General features: G+C 49.4%; 2 protein-coding genes and 1 non-coding gene across 7 annotated transcripts in view; 1 reads left to right on the forward strand and 2 right to left on the reverse strand.

Moving 5' to 3' along the window:
* The window catches only part of LOC144726689 (phosphatidylinositol 3-kinase regulatory subunit gamma-like), a 142159-nt gene extending 139443 nt beyond the window's left edge, over positions 1 to 2716 (forward strand). For 3 of the 4 annotated variants that reach the window (XM_078605486.1, XM_078605487.1, XM_078605488.1), the window contains one exon: positions 619 to 1443. In XM_078605486.1, coding sequence (XP_078461612.1) covers positions 619 to 829 — 211 coding nt within the window. In that variant the 3' untranslated portion in view covers positions 830 to 1443. Of the gene's footprint in view, positions 1 to 618 lie in introns of all 4 variants that reach the window. The other variant, XM_078605489.1, reaches the window with a different exon arrangement.
* Positions 2717 to 9674: 6958 nt separating this feature from the next.
* TRNAQ-CUG (transfer RNA glutamine (anticodon CUG)) lies at positions 9675 to 9746 on the reverse strand. Its single transcript has one exon. It is a non-coding gene; the product is annotated as a tRNA-Gln (tRNA).
* A 9007-nt stretch (positions 9747 to 18753) lies between these two features.
* Positions 18754 to 22909, reverse strand: part of FBXO4 (F-box protein 4) — a 58142-nt gene continuing 53986 nt past the window's right edge. The window contains exons 4-7 of one of the 2 annotated variants that reach the window (XM_078605491.1): positions 22326 to 22404; positions 20643 to 20866; positions 19816 to 20027; positions 18754 to 19309 (exon numbers count right to left, since the gene is read on the reverse strand). In XM_078605491.1, coding sequence (XP_078461617.1) covers positions 19211 to 19309; positions 19816 to 20027; positions 20643 to 20866; positions 22326 to 22404 — 614 coding nt within the window. In that variant the 3' untranslated portion in view covers positions 18754 to 19210. Of the gene's footprint in view, positions 20028 to 20642; positions 20867 to 22325; positions 22405 to 22909 lie in introns of both variants that reach the window. The other variant, XM_078605490.1, reaches the window with a different exon arrangement.

The following is a 22909-nucleotide window of genomic DNA, read 5'->3' on the forward strand; positions in this document are numbered from 1 at the left end:
TTCTACATGCCAACATTAGCCCGGGGGTAGGTCACGCAATCTCCTCCGATATACCCCGTGCATAATCTGGAAATCCCTTACCCCAGCCATTTGTGCTGTCCAACTCCCTGCCCAGGCTCACAGATATTGCTTTTTCTCCTCTCTTTATGACTGACTGTGTCTTCTCTGTCTATAAAATATGCCCACTACTTTGTATACAGCTTCCTTGAGATGTGTGTCACCATATTATTTTATTGTTCTAAGCTACTTGCAATTGCGCCGTAATTTTTAGAGGAGGACAACAATCCTCGAGTTCGGCCCGTTGGAGGGCACAAACCAAAAAGATCGTTTGATTGTCTGAGGAGTTACCAAGCGTACACCTTGATCTCCTTTACAGAAATTATAACCTCATCGCTTATATATCCGATAATCGTTTCGTAGAGCAGAGGTTTTTTTTTGCGATAGCAGCAATGAAACCTCGTGTCACGTCGGTGATGTGCGCGTCATCCTTAACTTATACCCGTTGTGTTGTCTGTGTCTTCCGTTGCGTGTTGTCTTGTGGCGTGCTTCCCCCCACCCCCCCGGTGGCATCTCTCTCTACCGCTGGCCCACGCTTGGCCCACGCTTGGTCCTGCGCAGCGTGGACAGCGAGGTGAAGCACTGCATGATCTTCAGCACGTCCACCGGCTACGGCTTCGCCGAGCCCTACAACCTGTACGGCTCGCTGCGTGAACTCGTCCTGCACTACCAACAGACCTCGCTCGTGCAGCACAACGACTCGCTGAACGTGACGCTAGCGCACCCCGTGCACTCTCAACCCTCGCAGCAGCCTGCGGCGGTGCGCAGGTGAAAAGGTCGTGCGCTGGATTTTTTGAGGAAAAAAAAAAGAGGGTCGCGCTGACCACCGGATGATCTATTTGCCCCACGCGACGGGAGGAGACCCCCCTTCCCCGAGTAAGCCAGCGAGTGTTCTTTCCGAAATGACACGCCTGTACATAGTTTCTTTTGCTTTGTTGATAATTATTTTCATTTTTTTAGTTGTTTTTTTTTATAATCGTACAATTTTTTTTTTTTTGCACAAGCAAGCGAAACACAGAAGAAAGGCTTTGAAAGACAGGCGAAACATTTATTGGCGTTGGGAATTTTGATTCCCCTTTCGGAAGATCGCGGCTGAGAGTCGGTCGGGCTCGTTTTGTCGTGGGACCTAAAGCGACGTGTGTAAGACGCGCACCGTGATGCGAGAAAGAGAGAAAAACCGTAACGGTAACGTTAAAGCAAAACCAACGTACGCATTTCTCTCTGTCTGGAACCCTTCCCGTCGTGGTAAGCGTGCGACTTAAAACAATTGGATTGTTCCAGATGCCTTGCCTATGGTGCTACAATCCTGTCTTACAACCTGTGTCTGGGCTTTGTGAACACTCTGCAGGGTGATTAGGACTGGCACTAGCAAGTGGACAAGCAAAAGCAGGATAAAAAAAGGCAACGATATAATATCTCATGTAGCTCTTTTTATTACTAAAATAATAAAAAATTAAACTTAAAAAACGGGCCACTTGCATTATATTTTTTTCTGCGTCTCAACATCGATTCAGAGAGCACTTGTGCATCCAGTGGAGCCCAAACGGAGAAGTTTTGACTGAAACAGACGCATTTATTGTGAAATGTTTGTCTGCGATGGCGGAGATGGATGTGGAGTGTGGAGAGGGTCAGACATTTTTTCTCGGTTATAGTTTTTTGCGTCGTTATTTTTGGTTTTCTTGTAATGACAAACCTCTGACGTACTGTAGCTATGAGCAGTGTTTGAATGCTCGGTAGAATTAAACGAGAGACAAGCGCGTTTTAGACGGTACTCTGGCAGAGCTGGGTTGATAAACTCATTGTAAATATTTTTCAGATGTTCCCGTTTTTTTGTTGTGCCGACAGCTTTCGGCATACTTTTAAACCGCTTCCCCCCCCCCCACAGACAGCCCTAAAACCCGCATGTACGTGTAAGAAGCCTGCTGCGTTTGTCGTTATGAGGACTTTTCTTTTGTCGTCGTCGTCGTTTTTTTATTGGTATATTTTTTCACATTTTTTTTTTTTATAAACTGATCAAGAGACGTTAGAGTAGAACTCGACAGTATTTGTTTAAAAGTTTTGCGTGTGCCAGTGCTACGGGAAAAACCCCGCGTACGCGACACGTAACTTGCTCTTCAGCTCTGAGCTCGGTGCTAGATTCGCTAGCCTTAAATACTCATCTAGTGTGCAATGACTGAGTGCGATCGTTTTTTTTAGTCTTGGTTCGTGTTCACGTTTTGGAGGAGCTCTAGGGACGTTTAAAAGACCGAACTTTAACTCTTTGCGTTAGGGGGGGGGGAGGTTTGGCCATTGTGTATATTTTTTTTTCCCTGCCAAACTCTAACTTCAAGCAAAACATTTCAAGTTATGATTGAGTTCTAGTTGAAATGTGACTTTTGCAGGAAGTTAAGTGGTGCTTACCTTGGCTCTTAGGTATTTTCGTATGTTGATGTTTTTTTTTATTTGTTGTCATTGTTTATTTTGTTCAATTCCAAAACTCCTTCAATGGCCATTCTCAGCCTTAAAGATAAGGAGTCTTGGAACAGTGAAGTTGAACCATATCACTTTAACCTTTAATACGTTAACCTTTGCTTTATTTTTTTTTGTTATTAGTGCACTCTTCTCTGTTCTGGTGCGTCTGTTGATTTTGAGAAAAAGAAATAATAATATAAGGTAAAAACAGAAATCTAAAAAGAGATGAACTTGTGGCAGCGATGATGACAACGGCGGAGGAGATGATCAGAACAACAAAAGTGAAAGTGTTAGCCGCGACTTTGCGACTTCCTGGATGCCGTGCATCACCCCAAAAAGAAAAACGGCACCCGCTTTAGCAAACGGGCCCCCGTAGCCACTCGGCCACACAGAACCTGTTCCAAAGACATGAAGGATCTGCTTGCTATAGCACCCAGCGCTTACAAAAAAGGATCACTGGTGCACAGCCATTGGCAAGGTGATTTATGGCAAAGGATAAAAAAAGACGGCGATTTTAATATTGATACTTGCACAGGTGACATCGGCACAGAGAGAGAGAGGGTGCGAGGGAAAGAGATTGGGTTGGGGTGGGAGGGAAGTCGGGAGGGGGGGGTGGGTGTTAGGGAGTAGCGAGGGTGTGCGGAGGTGGGATGGGAGGGAGCAGGGGATGGGTCGTGCAGTTGTACATCGTGTTCACAGCAACTGTTAAACTGGCACCAGGCACATGGCACACGCGCACGCACACACGTGCACGCACTCACGCGCACGCACTCACGGACCCAACGCTTTGAATGTGTTCTGTCTCCCACTGCGAGGCAGGCGAAAAATCTGGAATGTACCTTGGGGGGGGGGATGATTAAAGACTTTTTCTGTTTTTTTTTATTTGTTTAATATAAGATTTGTAAAAAATTAAAATATAAAAAAAATCCTAAAAAAAAGAAACAAAAAAGTTAAAAACAAAAAGCAGAGCATTATGGGGCAATCAGAAATATAAGATATTAGCAATACTGTGACTTTGCATGAACGCTCTTGCATCTATTCATTTTTTTTGTATTGTAGCAGAAAACATTGTTTTGTCTTTCCCCGTTCTGAGTCTTGCGGGTGATTAAAGTTGTTTTTTTTTGTTGGCAGCGTAAAAGCCTCTCTTGAAACGCACTCGCTTACGTTTAGCAGATGTACTGGACCTCAAGGCTGATGTTTCTGGACTGTTTGGATCTAATCAGTTTTGTAAACATAAAAAAACTATTTAAACCACATCAAAGTTGTATTTTTAAACAGAATTTTACTGGAGATTAATTTGTCCTCAACATTAGAGCAAAGTTCGTTTTTATTGTAAATCATGTGTTGATGGTACAGTGATTCCAAAATATTACCCCATTGAAACTAATTAAATTTGTCTTGGGTTCATATCTATGATTATAATCAAGCAAGGCATTACAATTTGAAATAAATAAATACCCAGCATTTCAGAATGTAACCAAAACGATTGCTAATACATTTCACGACGAACTCTCAACCGCGTTGCCACGTTGGCTCTGCGCCTATTTGCCGGTGTCGGCTAAATGTTGCGGCAGCCTCTGGCGGGCAACTGCCCGCGATATCCAGTACATCTTTTGCTTTTTACCTGGGACCTCTGGCCACTGGGATAAAATGCGCGAGATTCACAGTTACTTTTATGTTGTTGTTTTTTTTCTCTCATTCATTCGATGCAATCACGGCTTAAAAGAGGCGGCGTGGCCAGGCGGGTTCAGCCATTTGCGCATGACATTTTTTCCCAACTTGCGTAAAAATTACCGGGGCTAAAAACGAGACCACGTTCGCTTCCCAGTGCCGCGGCTGTCGCGTTTTTTTGTAAAGCCGCTCGTAGGTGAACGGGCCGTCGAAAACGCAAGGCCCCACAAAGGCGCAGTAAGCATTATGATGTTGCTATGGCCTCTTGTCGTTTGGACCGAGGAGTTAGGGGTAGACCTAGCCGAAGCTCTAGCCCCTCGCCCCCCCCCCCCATGTTTTCCCATATTTAGCCTTTCAAATAGAATATTGAGGCGCTTGAACCCTTGGTAAATGAGGAGCCGGGATGAATGAGGAGCGTGTTCACGCGCTGTGGAGCAGAAGGAACGGCCCCAGCTGCTCGCCCCTGTCGCACACTTGGCGCCCACGCACTTGCCTGTGTCCACAGTGCCGTTAACAGGACGTATCGGGCTCGTGCCGTTCTTAATCGGGATGTTTCTTTTTAATTAACATTAATGAACGTTAATAAAATAACATTAAAAAAATATATATATAAAATGTCGTGACAAACAAGCGCGTTAAGTCAACGGATACAACTTTATCCGCGGCCTGGAAACGCTCGCGTTTTTGAAGCGGGGGGGGGGGGGGCGGTGACAGCGTAGGTGTTGGACGGGATGCGAAATGAAATGTAATTTTTGACGACGACAACTGACACCTCAATCGGTGCGTTGAGAGCAAGCATCGAGCATTTTTGCGATTGGTTCATCGGAGCCTCGTCCATACGTCCTGTTAAACTGAACGCTTGCTCATATCGGTGAAAAACAAAGAGAGGGCTGGCTGCCATTGAGTTATTATTACTGAGACTGCAAGGGCATGAGTGAGGGCGGGTTCCTTTTGAAGTTGCGGTCTCCTAGGTGTAATTTTCTTTTGGTTGCCTTGCGCGAGAAAGGCACGCGCTTGTGTGCAAAGTTCACGCTTGTGTACAGTGCAAAGAACAGCTGTGGCTTGCAGTGCTCTGCAAAACAAAGTCCATCTGTATTGCTCGATTACTTGATTTTTTGCTTTTAATAAATGGTACGTTGTTAAATAGATAACATTTTTTTCAGACGATTTTTTTTTGTTTCTTTTTGTCCTCTTCTTACGTTTTTGCTCTTTAAAGTAAAACAAAAAATCCTTTAGCTGTGCACTAGAACCAGCTCGGGATTGATTTCAATTTTACTTTTCTTGTTACAAATTTCAATGCCGCCTCCGCTTTCGGAACCCTGTATCGCACCTCAGCAGGTATACAGCATCACTAAAAAAAACTGGCATTAATGGCTCGTTCTGTTTTTGTGATGTAGAGGTTGCAAGACTGTTTAAAAAATTATATTTAAGAGAGCGCGTGTGACTTCATGCATACCATTTTCTTTATACGTTTACTGTTGCTTTCCCTTCTCGTGATGCTGTTGTGCTCTAACCGTTACATGATATAATAATTGTCTATACCTGCTTAAACAACAATAAAGACTACAATATTTTGTTCATTTACAGAATGCTCTGCTCGTTTTGTATGATTTTTTTCCACACCCCCCCTTCCCCCCACCTGGGCGGAATTGAAGGCGTGAGTGTAATTCACATTGCATGCGCCTGTAGTCATTAGGGACCGAAACGAAAATCTGTTGCGTGGAGGGTTGAACTCATTGCATTAATAATTGACCGCAGGGTCCCCAGTCCCACACATATGATGTCATCGCAAACTGGCAGTCGGTTTGGCTCTGCGTGGTAAAACCACGGTAGGCCCCACTGGTGGCTATGGCTCTTTCCCCAGCGGTGCATGGGGCAAGGTCAACCGAGAAAGGAAGACAACCCGCCACATTTTAACTCGCGTGCATTCGCTGCCATGGTGTGTGATGGGTTAGTGCACTGAAATTGCAATCAAAAGGTCGCCGGTTCAATCTCCTGGCACGGCCGCTGATATAAAGGGGCACGTTTCTTAAAAAGCCCCCTCACATATCGGTCCACCTATCAGGATGCATGTGTGCACCACTGACGATCAGGGTAAAGTGTAGGTGCTTCCACCTCTTCCAAGATGTCTAACCAGTGTGGAAGAGTAGGCCATGTTCCCTCGAGAGGGGATTTCTCCGCAAGCCTCCTCCAGTGAAGGCACATCTCCCAGCAGTGGCTTGAACAAGAAATTGCAGGGCTGCACTTTTTTCTGAAACACAACGGATATTGGAATTAAGTGGTAATCTATTGGCGGTTCAATGAGAATGTCGTACTCCAAATGTCCCAGCTCCGTGTCCAAACAAAGCAGAATGTAATCTACACATTATTAGTTGTTGCTCCATATTCAAAAGAAGCCGTCTCAGTTTGTGTTGCAAAAGTAACTCCTGAGCAATGCATTTTTTTGTCAATTGCTATCAGCAAAATAATCCGTTTTTAGTAAAAACTCACTTATGTACATTTTTTTAAAAATATTGTGAAAAGATATGATGCTAGTTGCATGGGCATGGCCTTTTAACGAACACAAACATTAAGACAGTGGTTCTCAACTTGGTGTGTGAGATGCCCTTTCTGGAGGTGCGAGACATGCCCGATTTTTTTTTAAAGAATAAATAACACTGGTCAACACACTTTTTCTGGCATAAGGTATTCCAACGGTTTTAAGGTAATTTTGGGGTGCTAATTTCAAATCTAGCATCAGTTTTTGTCTATCACATCAAGTTTTTAAGATATCAAATATTGCATTTTCAATAAAAACTGCAGAAGAAAAATATTCAATAAATGTGGATATCTACATAAAATGATATTATAAACACACTATCCTAAAAATACAGCACCATATTTTAACACTAAAGCAGTCACTGACACGCAACAACTTGCAATCATAAGTGACAAGAGTTAATTTCGGGTAAAATCAATGAAAATGGGGTATGCCGATAGCATAAAAATGATGTGATAAGAGCAAATCTGAGATCAGATTTGGAATCGGCACCCTGAAATTAGTCTAAAACAGCTGCAAAAGTCCAGGCCAGAAAAACATGTTTTTTTTTGTTGACCAGTGGAATAGAAACACAAATTAAGCACGGGAACGTAAAGTACAACTACTTGTTTCATCAAACTCTACGTATTTATTCACAAAACATTTTTGTTAACGACAGAACCAAAGGGGTTGCAAGGCTGCACTAAAGGTTAAGAACCCACTGCATTAAGACATTGAGTGCACACACCACAGATCTTGGTCTCGAGTCCACCTGCGAGGCCGAGTGTCCTCGCGGAGGAACAATGAGCCACAACGCAAGCCTTCAACTCTTAACGTGGCATTTAAAAGCCTTTGGATGGAATGGATGGATCAATGAATTATTGTATTTATAATCGGGTGGGAGCTGTGAGGTGCAAGGTCACATGAAACATGGGAGACCCTGAATTCTCAGCGGCAAGATCTCATTTCTCTTCCCAATCTGCCATGCCAGATCAGTGATGGATGCGTGGGGTATTTAGCAAAGCACGCAACCGCCTTCACAAATTTATACCGTGATTTCCTATTCACCCGTGAAAGGAAATTGCACAGCGGACACCCCGTGAACGTGTGAGCTGTCACTCGGGTGAAGTTTACATTTCATACAGGTTAAATGATCTGCCCAGTCGCGTGGTTCAATGGTGTAATGTTTAGCATTCAGGACTGAATCATGTGATCTGGATTCAAACCTCGGTGGGACCAAGTAAGAAAATTGTAAAATATGTTTTATTAAGAAATAGACTCTGCCCCCCACCATAGGAATGTGGAATGTCTCCTCCCTGGCTCAGAGATGGTAGCAGAAGATGACCAGAAGATGACCACTGTCCTCAATGCTCACTTGAGCAAGAAATCACTTTGACTTAAAAGACAGGTCCCGGTATGGTTGACATCAGCTGAACCCAAACAAGTATAACCCGTAAAAACAAAGTTTTTAACTATATATCCTTTATATGCGTGGCGGCTAGAGTCCTCTCGTCCTCTGGCTTGAGATGGCTGCCACCTATGGGTCAGATGATTGCATTGCACCATTAAGCAATTGGTAATTAAATATATTTTTGTCCTAAAAAGTGTCAAATTTTGGAGAAAAAAATTTCACGAACATTAATTGTCACGCATAACGAGTCTGTGTGCAAAATGTCAGCTCGATTGGATCACGAGAAGTCGGTAAAAAAACGACCGAAAGATTTGCACGGTCGTAAGCAAGCGAACTTAATATAAAGGATTTAAAAAGGAATTGCTCTTGTTTCGTGGCTCTACGTCTGGGTGGTGTCGCGTCCGCCAGGCTATCCTGACGCAAGTGATGTTTTCTTTTTTAGAGAAACAAAGGCCTACAGGCATGACATCTTTGTGACATCACACAAGTAACTTGTGACCACCAAACGGCGTGGTTTTCCGGGACAACTTCTTGTTTCAGAAAGCCTCTTCCCGGTATCACCCAAGCCTTTGTGGAAATCTCTATTAACTGGTAGGAACGAAGTGAACCAGCCTACAATAGATTATATCGTCCGTCCGTCCGATGTCCGATTAGGTGTAGCAACATCGCCCCCTACTGCAAACACTTGGCAGGACCCTACAAAAACCTTTAGACTCAGTGAGGCTTTCCTGGCTAAACAAGTGTAACATTCCCTTATAATTCCCTGAGATAGTTTTTAATTAAAACATTTAAATTAAAAATTGACTCACAGCGGCCTAAAGCCTACAGCTAGGCCTAAAGCCTAGAACTAGGCCTCCAACTCTCCCTTCGTATCGTACCCTCCTGCCATTTCATTTTATTATAGCCATTCATTTGTTCGTTCCTACCAGCCCCCCCCCCCCCGCAGGGACCTGTTTTGTCCCTAGATTGATTGCTGGTTACGGCTATAACATCAGTGGCGATAATTATCTGAACTTGTTCTGCGCCCTTCCCCTTTGTTCGATCCAGTCTGATATGAGTACTCCACGTGATGCAACGTGTCAACACCACCACCGGGGATACAAAGGTGGTCGGGCGTGGTGCTGGTCACACAACAACCCTCAAGGCACCCTCGTGTGCCATGACGACCTCAATAGGTGATCGCTAACAGCCCTTGCCCAAACCGTCTGTAGGACGATAGGTTGTGTGTACAGTAACACGTGATGGCATGTGCTTTATAGACTGGACACTGTTGGGGAGTTCCACGTGTACTGTACTGTACTTTTTGTTGTCGACCGTCAGAAGAGAGGTTGTGTGTTTGGACAGAGTGGGGGGATACACGTTAAGAGATGGGTTCAAATGTAATACCGTTCACCTTCAAAAGGAAACGTTTTAAAATACATGACAACGTACACTAGGCCCTTCGGCCAAGGCCTCTCCACGGCTTATTCGCGTTGGCTTATTTAACGTAACATGCGAACACTGAAATACGATTTTATAAACAAAAATAAACGCTGTGCAGTTTAAAAAAAAAATTATACTCCATGAAGGTCCCACCGAGATTTGAACTCGGATCGCAGGATTCAGAGTCCTGAGTGCTAACCATTACACCATGGAACCGCCACACCTTCAACCCTCGCTATGCAGTCTTTTAAACCTCTCACCTCACGTGTTCGGTGATTTACAGTTTGTAACTTATACAACTTTTATTATCGATGTATTATTTGTGAATTCGTATTCAAATATAGTTCCTTGCAAAAGTATATGGCGCCCACCTCGACGTTTAATCACTTTATATTAACGTGTATTGTAATGTACAGTACTGTGTACATGTATGTTGAACTTCTTTAGCAACGTGCTCGCATCGAAAGAATCGCGGTGCCCGTGGCGAGCCGCGTTATTTGTGGGATCGTCGGGATAGCGAAGCGTCGCAGAGCAGATGAACTCTCCGTGCCGTTCAGTGGCCGATCCACCACCACCCCCTCCCCCTCCTCTCCACCACCACCACCACCCCCTCCTCTCCACCACCCCCTCCTCTCCACCACCCCCTCCTCTCCACCACCCCCTCCCCCTCCTCTCCACCACCCCCTCCCCCTCCTCTCCACCACCCCCTCCTCTCCACCACCCCCTCCCCCTCCTCTCCACCACCCCCTCCTCTCCACCACCCCTCCCCCTCCTCTCCACCACCCCCTCCTCTCCACCACCCCCCTCCCCCTCCTCTCCACCACCCCCTCCCCCTTCTCTCCACCACCCCCCTCCCCCTCCTCTCCACCACCCCTCCCCCTCCTCTCCACCACCCCCTCCCCCTCCTCTCCACCACCCCCTCCTCTCCACCACCCCTCCCCCTCCTCTCCACCACCCCCTCCTCTCCACCACCACCACCCCCTCCTCTCCACCACCCCCTCCCCCTTCTCTCCACCACCCCCTCCCCCTCCTCTCCACCACCCCTCCCCCTCCTCTCCACCACCCCCACCCCCTCCTCTCCACCACCCCCTCCTCTCCACCACCCCCTCCCCCTCCTCTCCACCACCCCCTCCTCTCCACCACCCCCTCCTCTCCACCACCCCCACCCCCTCCTCTCCACCACCCCCTCCCCCTCCTCTCCACCACCCCCTCCCCTCCACCACCCCCCTCCCCCTCCTCTCCACCACCCCCTCCTCTCCACCACCCCCTCCTCTCCACCACCCCCACCCCCTCCTCTCCACCACCCCCTCCTCTCCACCACCCCCTCCCCTCCTCTCCACCACGCCCACCCCCTCCTCTCCACCACCCCCTCCTCTCCACCACCCCCTCCTCTCCACCACCCCCTCCCCCTCCTCTCCACCACCCCCTCCTCTCCACCACCCCCTCCTCTCCACCACCCCCACCCCCTCCTCTCCACCACCCCCACCCCCTCCTCTCCTCTCCACCACCCCACCCTCCCTCCTCTCCACCACCCCCACCCCCTCCTCTCCACCACCCCCTCCCCCTCCTCTCCACCACCCCCTCCCCCTCCTCTCCACCACCCCCTCCCCCTCCTCTCCACCACCCCCTCCTCTCCACCACCCCCTCCCCCTCCTCTCCACCACCCCCTCCCCCTCCTCTCCACCACCCCCCACCCCCTCCTCTCCACCACCCCCTCCCCCTCCTCTCCACCACCCCCTCCCCCTCCTCTCCACCACCCCCTCCTCTCCACCACCCCCACCCCCTCCTCTCCACCACCCCCTCCCCCTCCTCTCCACCACCCCCTCCCCCTCCTCTCCACCACCCCCTCCTCTCCACCACCCCCCCCACCCCCTCCTCTCCACCACCCCCTCCCCCTCCTCTCCACCACCACACCCCCTCCCCCTCCTCTCCACCACCCCTCCCCCTCCTCTCCACCACCCCCTCCCCCTCCTCTCCACCACCCCCTCCCTCTCCCACCACCCCCCTCCCCCTCCTTCTCCACCCCCCCTCCCCCTTCTCCACCACCCCCTTCCCCTCCTCTCCACCCCCCCTCCACCCACCACCCCCTCCTCTCCACCACCCCCTCCCCCTCCTCTCCCCACCCCCTCCTCTCCACCACCCCCTCCTCTCCACCACCCCTCCTCTCCATCACCACCACCCCCTCTCCTCCACCCCCTCCACCACTCCCTCCACCACCCCCTCTCCCCTCCTCTCCACACCCCCTCCCCCTCCTCTCCACCACCCCCTCCTCTCCACCACCCCCCTCCCCCTCCTCTCCACCACCCCCTCCCCCTCCTCTCCACCACCCCCTCCCCCTCCTCTCCACCACCCCCTTCCCCCTCCTCTCCACCACCCCCTCCCCCTCCTCTCCACCACCCCCTCCCCCTCCTCTCCACCACCCCCTCCCCCTCCTCTCCACCACCCCCTCCCCCTCCTCTCCACCACCCCCTCCCCCTCCTCTCCACCACCCCCTCCCCCTCCTCTCCACCACCCCCACCCCCTCCTCTCCACCACCCCCTCCTCTCCACCACCCCACCCCCTCCTCTCCACCACCCCCTCCCCCTCCTCTCCACCACCCCCTCCCCCTCCTCGCCACCACCCCCCACCCCCTCCTCGCCACCACCCCCACTATCAATGCACGCCTCTTATCAAAATCTGCATCAATTCATCAATTAATTCGCTACTTTAAAGCAATTCGCATTTTGTGTGTGGACGCCGCACAATTTATTTATTTATTTTTGTGTGGGGGGTCAAAAACGCCGCGGTCCCTAAACTGCGGAATCGGCTCGCACAGAAGCAGCCGCCACGTGGCTCAGGCGACATTGACGGATTTCTCGAGGACCGCGAGTTAAACCACCAAGTTGTTGATAATAAAATCGTCGCTTTATAAAAAAGATGTTTAAATGAGTTTATTATTGAAGAAACGGCCGAGCGAGGAGGGGTCGCTGCGCGGAACGTCGGGCGACATCGGTGAAGCCCCCACACTGGAGAACCCCCCCCCCGCACCCCCCCCCACCACCAACCCCCCACCCGCACCACCAACCCCCCCCCCGCACCACCCCCCCCACCACCAAACCCCCCCCATCAGCCCTCCCCCCACCAGCCCTCCCCCACCATCCTTCCCTGTAGTGCAGCGTCAGCGGTTTGCGATTCGTGTCACGAGGTTTGTTCATGGGTCTCGCCTCGTTGGTTGAGAGGTGAAGGCGCAGCCAGCACTGCGAGAACAGTTGCTGTTGGCCTACTCTTCCACCAAGCCGCAGGCGCCCGGGAGCAGGACTCGTGGACACTGCGGACTGCCGCGCCTGGGAATAGCATCGAAATGGATTGCAAGTCCAGCCACACAGATTACAAGTCCAGCGTGCTCACCACCATTAACACCACCACTGACTGCCTCCTTGCTACAGAAACGGGAGTAACCGCGTGGTGTCTGCCACGGGTCTTACTTCAGATTGCTAAATCACGTGCCCCCCTCTGCTATTGCTGCTGTGGTGAGGCTAGCTTTAGCCGCCAGCACACCCCCCCCGCCCCTGGTATGCGCGGTTCAAGCGTTTTGATTCGTTTGACTCTCCTCGAAGAGTCGCGCTCCCCAGTTTATTTTGTCTCGTCCCCCGCTCTCTCGCTCGCCCTGACCCATTTCCACTGCTTTTTAGTCGACAAATGAGACGCTGGATCCTCCAAACGGAATAACATTTTTTTGATGCTGCTGCTTTGGCAGCGTTGCACAAGCAGACATCGCTGAAACCTAACAAATTGGTCAGTAACGCTGCCCTAAGCAAGAAATGTAGAAATATGTCTTAACAAGCAACGTTTCTGGCATTGACCCTTCTTCAAGAGCCAAACAAATCATTGGTCAAAGTGAGCTATGTGCCAATTATGTCTTATTCCAACAGCCAATTCGCTTCCCTGCTTTCCAGACCAATGTTCGTATTTGCATTGCACGGTATTGCATTTTGTGTTTATAATGCAGGCTTCTTGACAATGACATCTGGAAAACCAGGAACATGATTTAACAAGCTCGACTGCTGTTGAGACCCAGAACGTCGAGACAGAGCCAGTTTGCTTGGTGAGACATGGTACCTAGCAAGGCCGTAATTATAATATATAATATAATATATATTGGGGGGGGGGGACATCAAAATGCTCAAAATGTCCCCCCAATATATTGCTAATTAAATAAAATTGCTATGCTATGTAAATAAAAATAATTTGCTAAACCTTGGCCACAATATCTGGACTTGTCTTCATATAAATCAATGCATACATTTCTGTTTATATGATTGTGGCTATGGTTGTACTTTATTAATCCATAATCTCTGCCATAACATACAAAGCAACAAGAAATGGTAAAAAAAGTAAAAACAGAGCAATGTAATACAATCCACTATTAGACATTGTAAAAAATAAAATAAAAAGTCCATCCCATGTGTTCGTTAATTTTATTTTATTTTAGGCAGGAAATGATCAAATTTAGATATTTTTCTGGGTTGGGACCCCCAGACACCCTGGAAGATTTGGTCCCCCCCCCCAATGTTGACTCCATGGCTACGGCCTTGGTACCTGGTATTGATCTGGGTATCTGTGCGAGTCTATAGGTCTCTCCGTGGGTCTAAGGGTTTCTATCAGTGTGAACATATGGGTATCTGTGTGATAATTATATGGGTTCTGTGTGAGTCTATGGGTCTCTTTGTGAGCCTATAAGTCTCTGTGAGTCTATAATTGTCCGTGTGATATATGGTTCTCTGTGTAAGTCTATTAGTCTCCGTGTGTCTATGGGTCTCGGTGTGAGTCTATGGGTCTCAGGTCTAGCAAAACTGTATAGTTGTCTGCACTAACGTTTAACACAAGACCGGTACCAGACCTCGGTTCAAATCAATTCCTGCCACCCCAACACATCCCAATTCTCAGACTGTCCAGGGCAAGCCTGGACAAGCGGCAACCCCTACCCAAGAAACATTTAATTATTGACCTTGTCTTGCCCACATGCAATTGCTACAGATATTTACTGCAGTTGGAATTCGAACAAATGCTTCGGATGGATGATGCACCCCAATTATTGCCGCCTCATTCTGAGCCTCGCGAGATCGCCGGGCAGGGAAATATCAATAGACGCAAATCATCAAGTATAATGCCAGCTTCATGGAGAGGCATCGGGTTCATATCCATCATTATTGTTGTGACTGTTTGTATGAAGTCGCTAATTGGGTCTTGCTTGGTTTGTTCAAACCCACGCGCGGTTCACAGTAGGAGGCAGAGGCCTGCGCGTGATGTTCCCTGCGTCACCAACCACAGGGAGCGCGTTTGGGGAGCGGTGGCGCAACGGTTTAGTGAGCTTGCACTACGAACCCGGCGCCCCTCGAGTTGGTAGATTATCTGAACCGGTCCTGGGCCTCCCCTAGGTCGACTCAGCCTCATATAAGTACCTAGCGTGGTGTGTACTAAAGATTGCAAGATCTTCATAGGCGTTCGCTAGCAGCACTTTGCCCCCCAAAGAATTAAGCTATACGGGGGATCTTTGTCTTGTTATCTGCGCCACCACCAGGTGGGATAAAGCGCACCCCGGGGTGCACAACCCACGGCAGTGGCACCGTCCGTCCGTGTTGTCCGCACGCCGCCGGTGAAACGTGGCCCGTGGTGACCGGAGCGGTTGTGGTGACATCCCAGGTTACCACACACAGCGAACCCCTTTGACCTGCGGGTCAGAATATTACTGAATTCATACAGTAGCTGTGGCCACATGAGGCCTTACACTTTGAAACGGCCCACGAACAGGAAGTATCCTTCAATGCAAAATATCTTAGCCGCACTTAATCGCCTACTTAAGGGCAATATAGCCCACCTAGCAACACCGTTTAGAATTTTAATTTGCGTACTCGGTCACCTGTTGTCTCACAAGTCATTCTGAGGCTACGTGGTCAAAGCACAGTCCCAGCGTGATCAAAGTTTATTCTCAACTAATGTTGGCTCCGCCAAAGATATCTCACATCATCAAGCACCAATCTCTCGCGATCGTGCGATGTAACCCCACCGAGCACCTCATTACTCCATCTGCTTGGTGGGCGTTACGGGCCTCTGAAATGCGTTGCATTCCGTGGTTTAATGGGACACGATAAGTCCCAGCCTCGGGGAACCATCTATCACTCTTGGTCCGGTACCCGTGAACAGCGATCGGTAGCGATGCGGGGGATGCGGAACGCAAAGTGACCGTGGTTTGGTGGCGGAGTTCACGGCAGCGATGAAGACGCGCAATGGGTGGGCCGTGCGAGGTGTTGGCCCGACCAAGTCGTCAATGCGCCACGCTGGTCGTAGCAGGTGCTCGTTAATGACATTCTTTTCCACGCGAGTCTCTCAGTCCCCAGAGCAAGGAGGGGTTGTTGGTATAGCCATCCGAGTGGCAGACCCAGAACAACAACCAGTTTGCCACGGTTGTGATGTAGAACACCCTGTATCGGGCTTTGATGGTGACTTGTAATTAATCAACTGCGGCTGCTGTGCGTTCTGACTCGAGTAGACTTTTTCGATTGTTTGATTTTGTTTGATTCATCGTTTTTTTATGTTCGCCTGGGTTTTTTTTGGTTAAACGCGCACGAGTTCCCAATGCGATAGCTCATTTGTCAGGCGCCGTGCTCTGCGCGGCTCATCGCTCCACCCCGCACCCCCCCCCCCCCGCTTGTTAAGGGCTTGGAGGCTGCCCCTGGGCCAGATGGTGACTCCTCCACGTCCAGAGACCCCCCCCCCCTTCCCGACCCTCGATGAGCAGACGGGACAGATGCCCGGTTTCGGGGTGGCAGCGCCAGGTTTGCTCCCCCGGCTTTGCCGCGTGATGCAGTCGCAACATATTTGCACTTCCTTTCAACTCAGTCACTTTTGGCCACACCGATTTTTTTTTTACCCCACTTGATTTTTATATATATAAAAGGCCTGCTGGTACATGGAGTGAAATTATTGACACCTGGGTAGGATTTCGCGGGCTGTGCCATGCTGCTCTCTGTTGCGTGCGGCGGTGAGCGTGCAACTCAACTAAGGGGGCAGCTTCTCTCAGCCTCCGCTTTGCCTCTCGTTGCACAGACGACGCCTCCTTCGATTCGTGAAGTTCCCAACACGTGGAGAGAAACGGCAAAATAACTACGGGGGGCAACCCTAAGCCACGCTATATATTTGTTTTATCTTGATGTTGGCTATAATTGGCGCAAACGTGTTCACGTAATTGTTTCATACATTTGGCATTTCTTTTTTCATAGTCTGAACGTGCAATTTATAACTTTTATAAACTTGAATAAAGTATTGCCAAAAGAATCAACAGTTTCAATTATTTCGGGGGGGGGGGGGGGGGAACCAAGTGATTATAATCGGCCGGCCTAATATTTAGACAATACAAATCCGAGCATCATGCAAGCACAAGGCATGCAGTCAATCCCAACGAACTAATCTATTACTTTATTGCAAAGTCTCACAACATTTCAGCGTCGCACCATTCGCATGGGCCTGGAAGTTGGAGAGTTCACGTACCCGCCGTGCATATACCGTACTTTCTCCCCTGAGAAGCGAGGACCGATGCCCCCATCGCGTGCCCGGACACTTTGCGTGTCGTTCTCTTCGCCGCAAGCAGGATGACGACGACGACGTCCAGACACCACCCCGCTCGCAATGACCACGTGCTGCTCCCTCGGCGTCGTGCGCGTCACAGTCGGTGGCTCTGCCGCCACGTGACCCGCTCAATTTTCCCGTGACGGGCGACCGCCTCTCTGAGACGCCGTAGGGAAGTTGTTACCGAGACGAAGCGCTTCGTGTTGGTTTCATTCAGCTGCCGTTACCACCACCCCCCTTCGAGAGGGGGCCATTGCGGAATACGGCGAAGATGTTATCTTCCTTGCCCGGTATGCAAGAGGTCAGGGGGGTTCGACCCCCCCCCCCCCCCGCCAACCGCTGACGCCTGTTGTATATTTGGAGTTTTCACGTCTTTCCTCGTGGCTGCGTGGATCCTCCGGAATTTAGAATCAACATGCGCTTAGATTATTTGGCTGCTATAAATGTCCACATGATATAAGCCACTTCGCTGCGCTATCATTTTTGGCCAGGACGTTTCTGAAAAAGAGGCTAATAGTTCAGTGCGCTTTAACTAGTAATATAAAGAGAGGGTTTGTTAGTTTGTATGGCGATTTGCTTATTTTTCCTATACTTTGCACTCCGTGTTTTTGTATTGTTTGTTGTTGTTCTGACCCACCCCTACTGGACATCTGTGAAAAAGAGCTTTATAGCTTATCGGATTCCTCCAGTATAAATAAATACTCGTTGGTTCTTTCGGTAAAGTCACGTAGGTAGAAAAAAAAGTGTAAAGTTTCTTATTCTGAAAACCACAGCATTATTCTGTCCACAATTTAGTTTGAAGACCATCTTCCAGTTGTGGGGGTTGTAAGACACACACATTGTGGTCTGCCTTTACGAATCATGTCAATTCGGGTCTTTAAGAGCAGACGGCACAAGCTAACAATGCTCCACAGCCACGGGTGGAACGTGAACCGGCGACTTGCACAAATAGGCCAAAGATGAGCACGCAGGCTACTGGACCAAGCCCCGACATGTTTGACCACAAACATTCAAGTAGAGCAGTCTTGCTCGACTTCCAGAGCCGCACGCGGCTCTTTAAGGACTGCCGTGCGGCATTTTGAAAAAAAGAAAAGAATGTCCCTTCTTGTTATTTTGGTTGCCGACCCCTGATCATGGAAGTCCATCTTCTTGGTTCTTTCGGTAAAGTCACGTAGAAGGGAAATAATAAAATAATAAAAACGCAAGGACGGCTGCTTGCGTTGTGGCCGAAACGTCGTGAGAATTGTATTTTATTGTGTTTTATTTTTATTATTTTATTCGTTCCCTTCTACGTGGCTTTACCGAAAGAACCAAGAAGATGAATCCCTGCAGTCACGAAAGCTTTACATGGAAGTCCAGTTCACCGTGGAAGTGCAGTTTACCATGGGCAGGCAACCTACGGCTCCGTAGACGTGTACGGCTCATTCAGGACTGTTCCATGACGTTATTTATTAAGTACCACCGTCTCGTATTCACAACATGCGGCTCTTGAAATACTGAAGGTTTTTTTTTTTTACCGAATTCGAACCAAGACGGCTCTTCTTCTTGTTTCTGGTTACCGACCCCTGTGCAACAAGTAACATGTTCTGCAAGTACCGGCCATTCACTCCACCATGGCTTTGCGTTATTCTCAGTTTTATTAGCACGCATTAAGTAGTCGCACGTTGGGACAGCTCGTGATTGAATCTCATTACCGTGACGGTTTGCGATGCCCTGCATCAGAAGTGCTTAATGCGTAGTTACCGTGGTGCGTTGCATCGGGTGACAATGCGTTGGAGGTGTTGTCGTGATGTCGTTTGTGACCTTATACCCCGTATTACATTCCACACCCTAGCCACTCTGATGCCATATTAAGAGAAAATTTTTCCGAAAATGGTAATGCTCAGTGCGCACGTTTCTCCCAATTAAAACTACCTTCGTCTCGTGGCGGTGCTTGGGAGCACAAGTGGAAGATGAGAGAGAGAGAGAAAAGGAATGGCATAAACGTGAAATGGATGACAAAAACAAATGTAAAGTTTGTGTGTTTTTTTAGGTTTTTCCTTTCTTTTGGAGACCCAGGACGCAGCCCTCTACGTTCAGTCTCCCGACAGCCAATCCCCGCAGCTCAAGCTGTGCAGCAGCCACGAGATGCCCTCCCGCACGCCTCCCAGTGAGCTCGCCTCCGCTGCACACACCTAAAGTCCACGCACAAACAAAGACAAGGATCCCCCGTGTAGCGTTAACAGACTGTAGGGGCACGTGCTTTTAGCGAGCACCTATGAAGGCCGGCACGGCACACGAGGGGGTGGGCGGCCAGCACCACGACCGGCCGTCTTTGTGTCTCCAGTGGTGATGTTTACACACTACGCCAGGTGTTCATTTGAGGCCGAGTCGACCTAGGTGAGGCCCAGGACCGGTTCAGATAATCGTCACTAGTGTTGGTCGTGAGCGGGAATCGAACTCGGGTCACCGTGTTGGTCACGCAGTGTGCTAACCACTACACGCAGGCAACAGTGAGTTACGAAGCAGGTGCGAGTTGATGGTCAGTGAAAGAGATACACGGATAGCAGTTTCGGCAATTGTAAGTGACAGAAAGACGCCTGTAAAACCGAAAGGTGAAAACATCTACCAACGGTGATAAGACCGGTGCCGTTACAGAGCGCAGAGAGAGGTGTGCAGGAATGGATTGGCACGGGGGTACCAGCCAGGCCCGAGGCAGGGCCTGCAGTCGCAGGCGATGTGCCAGGAGCAGGGAAGGCACGCGCACGGTGGACGGCTCGGACGTGCAGGCCAGCACCAGCAGAGGGCTGCCAGGCGGACCGGCCTCCAGCATGGCCGACACGCGCGCCGTCTCATCCGCACTGCCGCCACCCTCTGCCTTCTTCTCGTCCGCCGTGTCTCGCTGCGGCTCCCCTGTAAGCCGCATGGCAAATTTGCGCGACAATTCACTCGGAATGGCAACGCGCGTAACCTCAGCTGATCTCACGGTTAGCCGTGTGTGTGCCCACGCGTCTGCAACGAGCGTGACGTGGACGTGGTTTGAGAGATCTGTCAGTTTTTAGAATTTCTCGTTTGCGTGAACATGACACGGATTCACGATGCACCTTCACAACGCAAGGCTCCGCCAACTTCAAAGGAAGATGCACGCGCGTGTCGTGGCTGTGTGCCCTAAGCAATGATGTTTCAGGACATTACGATTGTAAAATCGGGATAACACTGGGGTAGAGGACAAAAAGATGTTTTACTATGTATATTTTTACTTTTTATTGAACCCGCAATACGAACACAACAGAGGTTACACAAATTCGCGTGCAGGAAACAGGTGGACGGAAGCCGCCCCCTGTACGCGATTCTCCCCCGAATGGGGGCCGGTTAGAGTTCACTTCCCTACAACGGTGGGGTCAACGATCGGAAGCAGGAGATGAACGGAGGGAGGGGGATGGGAGAACGGGGAGGGTAAGGGGGGAAAGAAGAGGAGGGAACAAACGTATGTTTTTAGCGATTTACAAGAATATGCTTTACAAGTACCTGGCCCAGCTTCTGCGTTGGCGACGTAAATGAAGGCGTCCACGTGGCGGCACACGTCCTGCACGTGCGCCGTCGGGCGGTAGCGACGAGAGGCGCGGGAGGGCGGCGGCTCGCTGTCCTCTTGACCTCTGACCCAGCTCGCCCCCACGTCCAGCACCAGCAGCTTGTCAGGCGCCACGCCGCCATTCGGCGCATCCGCGCCGCGTTCGCGCTCGCGCTCGCTCCTGCGGGGCACGTGACAGGGCAATGTCGGTTCCCCTCTGAAGAGATACCCCCCCCCGCACACCCCAAACTTCCAAAGTTGCACAACAGCGGTCAGTCGACCTTCCTCCGAAGAGATACCTCCTCCCCCGCGCACACCCCAAACTTCCAAAGTTGCACAACAGCGGTCAGTCGACCTTCTTCATCATCTCTCCCATATCATCGTCATTGCTCTCATGCGCTCCACTCATTGGTTCGTCCACCCGTGTTGTAGACTTGATCTGCCGGGCTTACCGCGTTGTCTAGTCCGTACTCTGTTCAACCACCGCACTTCGCTTCTCTTTCCGTCTCTTCCCTCGCACTGAATCCACGTGGAAATTCCCTCCTCATCGCCTCTTTTCCAAAGTTGCTATAACCCTGCTCAATTTAAGAAAATTATTAACCCCCAGCTATACAGCTTCGAAAGCGCTGTTTGTTGAATAGCGCTTAATCGTTTTGGGGCCGTTCAACAACTGTGATTTTTTTAAATCGCTTAAAATCCGCCCATGAGCCAAATAAAATGTAACAAAATATCACATTAAAAAATTCGAGGACATTAACTACATCTGTGACGTGAGCTTAAACTAACACCCACAGTTAGACGCAAAGCATGTGTCTTCTAATAGGCTAGTATGCACAAAAGCATCCATACCAGAGCATTGTTTGGTGATGCTGCTTCTGTTGCGTTGGCAGTGGAGCACAATTAACAACAAACTCAACACGTCAAAAACACTGTGGCCTTGAAAGGAAATATATATTTATAAAAGGCAACGTTTTGGCCAAGGGACCTTTTTCACGGCACAGAACACCTTCATTGCGTGCTATGACGAAGGGCCACTACCCGAAACGTCACCGACTATATATATTTTTACAGCGTTATTGACGAATGTGTTGCGTTTTGTACATATCATGAGGGGGGCTTGCAGCCTGCGTACAGTATTTAATCTGAAAGTGTTGCTCCCTGCGGAGGTTACGCTGCATGTGCCGGGAGCTGCTCTTTAAGAACCGAACTGAAGAAGCTCTCGACACCACGCAGAGCGAAACGTCGGACGTCGTGCCCAACAGCACGCTGGCAACATCGCGAAAACGTGTCACAAGGCTTTGGTCAAAGGACCGATTTTAAAAAGGAGGCCAGGCCAGGCAACGCAGCAGGTGCACGGGAACCGGTAGAGACGGTGACTGTTTTCTTGGAATTTCTCTTACTTCATACAGCTATCGTGCTGTGACAGTTCCACCTGAAGACGGAAGCTTGTGTTGCCTCCGAAACGTCGTGATTTTTATTTTATTTTTATTTAACTTTTATTAATTTAAATTTTTTACCTACGTGACTTTACCGAAAAAACCTAAGAATATGAATCCTTGCAGTCACGAAAGCTTCAAATCTAGAAAGAACGCGTGGGTTCAAGCGTTCAGGCGTAGGGACGAGTGGGTGCGGGCCCTTACTTGGTGGCCGAGTAGAGGGTGAGGATGTTGAAGGTTCGTTCCTCGTCGAACACAAACGAGATTCCGGATCCCGAACCGGCTGCGGGGGACGACACGGCAGCAACGGGCGATCGGACGAATCAACGCCTCAGCCCAAAAGTCACCCTCGAAGAACTTTCACGTGTCTCAAGACTCAGGTTTTTTTCAGGTTTCTGTAAATTTGCTACGTTTTGCCGAATGCCTATTATAATATTATTTTCTTGTATGGCATTTCAAAAGCGTGTGTTGAGTTTGGAGAAGCCGTTTGATGGGCGTCTGGGATTCCGTTTGCACCTCTGGCAAAAGCGAGGAGTCAATGACCCTTGCAGAGTCACGAGCAGCATCTAATTAATCTTCATAAAAAAAATGTTGCAATGACGGTTCATCCACAACCCGGTTAATCCACCCATAGATAATCTCGAATGACCGTATCCTCCGGATTATTAGATACTCTGGAGCGTAAGATGGTACCCAAACTTTGGGATCATGTTGAAATATTTAATACATTCCAGAATATACATCCCGGGAAAGCGGAATACAGTGATACCTCGGTTCACGAACGCTTC

The sequence above is a fragment of the Lampetra planeri genome, chromosome 24 (genome assembly GCF_965212315.1).
Source record: "Lampetra planeri chromosome 24, kcLamPlan1.2.h2, whole genome shotgun sequence".
Taxonomy (NCBI): domain Eukaryota; kingdom Metazoa; phylum Chordata; class Hyperoartia; order Petromyzontiformes; family Petromyzontidae; genus Lampetra; species Lampetra planeri.